Source organism: Acanthisitta chloris, unplaced genomic scaffold, assembly GCF_000695815.1.
Source record: "Acanthisitta chloris isolate BGI_N310 unplaced genomic scaffold, ASM69581v1 scaffold3982, whole genome shotgun sequence".
In the NCBI taxonomy this organism is placed as follows: Eukaryota; Metazoa; Chordata; class Aves; order Passeriformes; family Acanthisittidae; genus Acanthisitta; species Acanthisitta chloris.
The window spans coordinates 1-5,643 of record NW_008660879.1 but is presented as its reverse complement, the minus strand read 5'-3'; the positions used below and the strand labels follow the sequence as shown (position 1 = coordinate 5,643).

At 42.6% G+C, this 5,643-nt stretch overlaps 1 protein-coding gene across 3 annotated transcripts in view; it reads left to right on the top strand.

Moving 5' to 3' along the window:
- The window catches only part of LOC103797753 (annexin A8-like), a 13,008-nt gene extending 8,837 nt beyond the window's left edge, over window positions 1-4,171 (top strand). For all 3 annotated transcript variants that reach the window (XM_009069981.1, XM_009069983.1, XM_009069982.1), the window contains 4 exons: window positions 1,586-1,681; window positions 1,912-1,970; window positions 2,678-2,800; window positions 4,115-4,171. In XM_009069981.1, coding sequence (XP_009068229.1) covers window positions 1,586-1,681; window positions 1,912-1,970; window positions 2,678-2,800; window positions 4,115-4,171 — 335 coding nt within the window. The remainder of the gene's footprint in view (window positions 1-1,585; window positions 1,682-1,911; window positions 1,971-2,677; window positions 2,801-4,114) is intronic.
- The last annotated feature ends 1,472 nt before the right edge of the window (window positions 4,172-5,643 follow it).

Here is a 5,643-nt window from a genome sequence, read left to right as displayed (position 1 = left end):
AATCAAGTGGTTTATCTAGGAGTCCTTACACAGTGGTGACTGCTGAATGGTATAGTTGTTTCTTCAATAAACTCAAGAAGTGAGAGAGTCCCTTTCTAACCAGGTAGGAGCATGTGATGGACAGACACATGACCCTTTGGATGTGGGTTTCTTGGGAGGGGGGGAATCACAAAAAAATGTAGCTAGTTATTCAGTGCTGGAGAATCACAGGGTGCACTCTACATTTCTGTCCCAGGTTCTTCTGCAGGCATCAGAGGCTGCTGGGAGGGAAGACAGTAATCCCACTCCAGCTTCAGCTCCCCACTGTCCACACAGGGGAGAGCCCTGGCCATGTCATCTCAAGACTTTTGAAGCAGTCCAAAGCTCTAACAGATTGTTATGTTGGCTGAATCTAAGCATACCATCTGTGTAAATCAGATGGACCTAAACTGATGAATTTAGCTGGTGATATTAGGTATGCCTGAGTTTTTTCAACTTGAGGTCTTCTGAGACAGTTTCTAAGCCCTGGAGGGCAGCTCCCCCGTGTGTTTCAAATTTAATCTTCCAAGGTCACTTAAAAAGCAAACAGAAAAAAAGTGGTATCTACTTTTTGCCTTTAAGAACTGAATTTCATCTAGTTGTCAGAATGACACCAATATTTGGGACCTACTGTGGCATCAAACAATTTCCTCTGTGCTATGGCAGCCTGTAGGTATTTATCTTTGAACTTGAGTGCAATTGTTGCAGGTTTAGGTTTGTTTGATTGGGTTTTATTTTTAATAGAGAGAGTAGGCCTGAGCTGAGAAGTCTGTATCCATCTGTCTATTCTGTGGTATTCCCTTTCCCTGAAGTGTCTGAGTGTTGATGTTTAGGTTGATGTTTAGGATGATCTTGGATGCTGAGCAAAGTTTATTAAGATGTCCCTTGCAGTACATAGCAGTTTTCCTTCTTTGCTAGTCTGAAAGCTAGGAATAAAATCAGAGACCTACAATTCTGAGTCCTGGAACATCCAATGTGTATAAGATGAACAATGACTGGTGCTGGGCTTTTGTTAATGTGGGAACTCAGATATCTTGGAATCTGCACCCATGTTTTGCATGTCTTTTCTCAGTTGTTGTTTTTTTAAATTGTGTTTGAAATAATAAGTTTTCCCAAACTGTGTTGTCATCATTTCAAAGTCCAAGGGCTGGGACCAGCATAGTCCTAGATTTAAGTTGATGTTATTTTGGTTCCTGAAGCTAATTATATCAACAACCACAAAACCAAATGTCCCCAACCTGTTGTCTGCTTCATTTCTGTGGTTAAAGACAGCAATGAAGGGTCAGATTTTCAAATGAACTTGAGGTGACTAAAACTGTGTTTTCAAATGAAGGAAGGGAATTAAGATCCGTAGATAGTCTGGATTTTTGTGAATGTTACCATCCATTTTTGTGGCTGATTTCTGAGGCTGAATAAAGTCTGCTGAAATTGGTGTAAATGTGGCCATTGCTTTAGCAGGATCTGTGTGTTCGCATCACCACACAAACAATGCCTGTAAATACTGGCCACAAAATGTCTCGGAGTTAGCTTGGTAAAAAAACTGAAGTTCTCTTTTTGTTTCAAACAGTGTTTGAAGAATACCAGAAACTGGCTGGTAAGAGCATAGAAGACTCTATCAAGAGTGAAACCAATGGGTCACTTGAGGAGGCCATGCTGACTATTGGTAAGAGTGGTGATGTTTCCCTTTGCTTAATCTGTGTCTGTTGCCTTTTCTCCTGCAGTATTTTACTGTTATGAGATGGATCTATTTTATAAAGGTATCTGGTAGGAAGTAAAGGGGTACCTCTTAGGTAAGATAATCTCAGATTTCAGGGGCTCTCTTAATGTCTTGGTCACCTGTTGCCCTGGGCTGCAATTACTATTGATTCTTACTGAGCCTTTTTGTATGCCTAGTGAAATGTACCAGGAACGTCCATTGCTACTTTGCAGAGAGGCTGTACAATGCTTTAAAGGTAAGACTCTTCATTGTAGCACACTTGTTTTCATACTGGACTTAACTTGTAGCCTGGCTTCCAATAATTTCAGCTAGAAGAGCCAAGGTTTTGGTGACATTCAGCAACCTTAGTTCAATTGTTGCAAGTAACAGCAGAAACCTTTCAAATACCTTGGGTAGAAAACTGCTCTTTAAGCTTAAGATACTAAGGGAGCCTGGCCTTTCTGGCTTTTCTTTTTAGGAAGCAATTCTCTCAATGACAGTATAAAATGAGAGTTCCAAATGGGGATACAGAAGGCATTTGCAGATTGTGCCCCTGTAATGCTTAACTGATATGTAACAGATGTCAACTCTCCCAGCTTTGTGGAAAGCTAACTGATTTGTTTTGTTATCAATTTGCTCAACAATATTGGTTGAAGTCAAACATTCCATGGGTGATGCTACAGAAGGACAATTGTTTTCAGTGCCAACTTCCAACTCTGTAGCGTGGTTGATTTTGCCTTTGACATGTGCAAAACATGTAGCATGCTTCCATGGTGGGCTTGTGGTGTTGATGGTGCCCTCTGGGAGGGGGGTGGGAGTTGGCTGTCCAGAAAGAGATGCAGATGTTCTGCAGAACATGTGCCAAGTGGTGCTTGAAAGCTGAATCCTTCTGTCCTGAACTGGTTTGAACAGCTTATCCCTTGAACACCCACTAACATCAGGCTGATCTATTTGTTATTTCAGGGAGCTGGCACAGATAATGGGACTCTTATAAGGGTGCTTGTTTCTCGAAGTGAAGTTGACTTAAATCTTATAAAGCCTGAATTCAAGCGTATTGCAGGACAACCTCTCTCTGCTATGATTTCGGTAAGCAGCATCATGATACGATGGTTATTAGCCTTTACCTGTATTCCTAACCTGTCCAGTACTGTAGGATGCTTCCATGGTTGTTTGCAGTAAAAATGTCATTTCTGCTAAGATCATAACTCTCCTTCATTAGGCCTATTAACAGTCATATCTTGAGAGACATACATGCCTCAAAGGTGAATCAGATTGTGTGTTCTTTAAGTAACTAGGGTAAAGCAAACCCAAGGAGAGACTTCTCCAAGTTTTTCATGGACCAAACTCTGCATCCATGCACTGCATCGTCTCCTAGATGAATTTAAATTAAATGAATGATCCCTGTTACACCTTTCCCACACTGCTGTGCCATTTTCTCCTGTTTCTCTGCTGTTCTTAACTACCTCAAGTCAGTGCCATATAGGTCAAAACAGTGCTGTATTTGGGGTTTTTTGTTGTTGTTGCTTGCTTGATTTATTTTTAGCTCACTTATCCCAGATGAAGGCCTTGCCTATACTGTTGTAAGACAGGTTCAGAAACTGAACCTTGTCAAAGCTTATTGTAGCATTTCAGTCTCAGCTCAGAGTGAATAACCCTCCTGTATTAGGGCTCAAATCCTGGTTTTTATCATTTGTCCTAAGGACTCTGGGACATTCCCCTTCCCCTGTGCAAATGGCACAGAAGCCCTATCCTTAGCAGTCCCCATAGGAAGTCTGGTTCTGTAATGAAGGCCCTTTCTTCTAATTGACACTGTCAGTGTCTGTCATGTTGATTAATGATCAGACTTCATGGGTCTGTACAGAATATTCATTCCTTTTGAGAAGTGGAACTGGCTTTACACCTGTGGTCACAAAACATTCAAAGGGAGCAATTTTTTTAATCTAGTGATATTGTGTAGGACTTCTAGACCAAAATGATCATATTTGTGGCTTTTTAAAACATCATGTGTCAGAGCTGACTATACTGCCCTTTCCCTTCCTGTAGGGAAGAGATGCTACACAAATACACAGAGACATAAAATCCGAACACAACAGGCTTGATTGCTCTCATTTGTGCTGTCTGTGCTGCTCTGTGGGACAGAATCCCGAGCAGTTGCTCACCTGCATTCCAAAGGAAAGAATTGGACTTGCTAAATGTTATTTCAGGTGGTAGCTACAAGCCTCATTCTCCATTTGCTTTTGATGGTGTGTCAGCTGGCAGTAACTCTGCTGAAGTCTGGCTTGCTCTTTCCAAAGTCCTTTTCCCGTGTGGGCATATTACACAGATTGACAAAGTCAGCACTCAGAGCATGCAGAGGAACTTACATACTCACCTATTTCTTTATTTTTTTTCTCCTGTCAGGATGACACCAGTGGCGATTACAAGACAGCCTTGATGAATCTCTGTGGCAGTGACTGACAAAATCTAGAAGAAAGATGTTGAAAAGGATACAGAGAAAATTAACAGTGAACAAGGGTCTGAAAATGTACATATAGAAAATGTTTCAATTGATTGAAGGGGGGAGAAAAAGAAGATCAAATTGATGGTCAAGACTTCCAAAGCTCTCTGAAGGATGTGGATGCTAATTACACATTAAATGCTATCCACTTCCCCAACAGTTTTCAAACACAAGGGGCAATGTTATTATTTTTTTTCATTTTGGTCTTCGAAGTTTTCCTTCTATTTTAACACATAGTGGCACTCTGACATCAAATTAAAGGTTCTTTTAAACCCTCTATAGGTGTTTGGCAAGTCTGAACAGCTCTACAAAGCTGGGTCTGTACTGAAGCCTTGCTAACTTTGCTAGGACAAACTGCTAGAGCATGGACCATTTGATGCTAGCAGGATGGGTCTGGAAGGAGTCCAAATATTGAGGCTTTAGGGCATGGGTCAGAATGGAGAATTCGATGCTGGGGGGCTGGTTTATCGTCAGCTTTATCTGCATAACTTCAGTGGGGATTCCCTAAGGAGCAATAATAAACTGGCTGCAAGCATGTGAAAGTTGAAAGCTGTGTGCCTGATTTCCTTCTTGTTTGTCTGTCAGGGAAGATCAGCAAGTTCAGGGCCTGACAACAATATCAGACTATAGGGAGAATCAAAACTGGGGTGGATGATTTGTTTTGGTGAATATAAGATACCCTGCCCTTGGGAGAAGACCTGTTTCTTCTCCTAGTTTCACAGTAACTTCACAGAAGTCAGTGCACTACCTCAGCAGTTGTCTCCAACTTCCATGCCTGCACCTACCACTTGCTGAGTGAGGCCCCAATTTGGACAGTGATACAGAGAGAACAGGATGAAATGTGTTGAGAAGCTCGAGTCTGCCTTAACCACTGGTTATCCACACAACTCACTTAAACATGTAATTACCAAAAGCTATTGTGTTCAGAAAAGGAGCCTTTAGGATGAAGTGTATGAATTTTTTGGCTGAGGGGTGGTTCCTGCTTTATGCTGCTGCAGTGAGCAGGAACAAGCTCAGTGAAAGTAGGGAGTTCAAAAGGTCTTGGGGAGTCCAGGACTGTGTCCTGGGGTCAGGGTACCTGCAACACCTCAGGTGAACATGAAAAAAGAGGAAGTTTCAATTTCTACCCCTCTGCGTGCTTCTGTGTTCAGTGATATCCAGATTTCTTACCTGGACTAAATGAGTTGGCGACATGTCTCTAGACTGAGCATCAAGGGGGGATGCTCAGTCTAGAGAGTTTCATCTCGAGTTCGTCTCAGGTTTTAAGGGCTGTGAGCCAGCTCCAGCCATCAAAGGACAGGGAATCACATGTCCCTCCTGGCCAGAGCACCCGCTTGATTTTTCGCGGGGTCGCCGATGCCCAGCCTTCCCCCGGCTGTTTAAGGAGCCGGCCCTGGCGCTGGTTTCGCGGCGGAGCAGGCCCGGGCCGGGA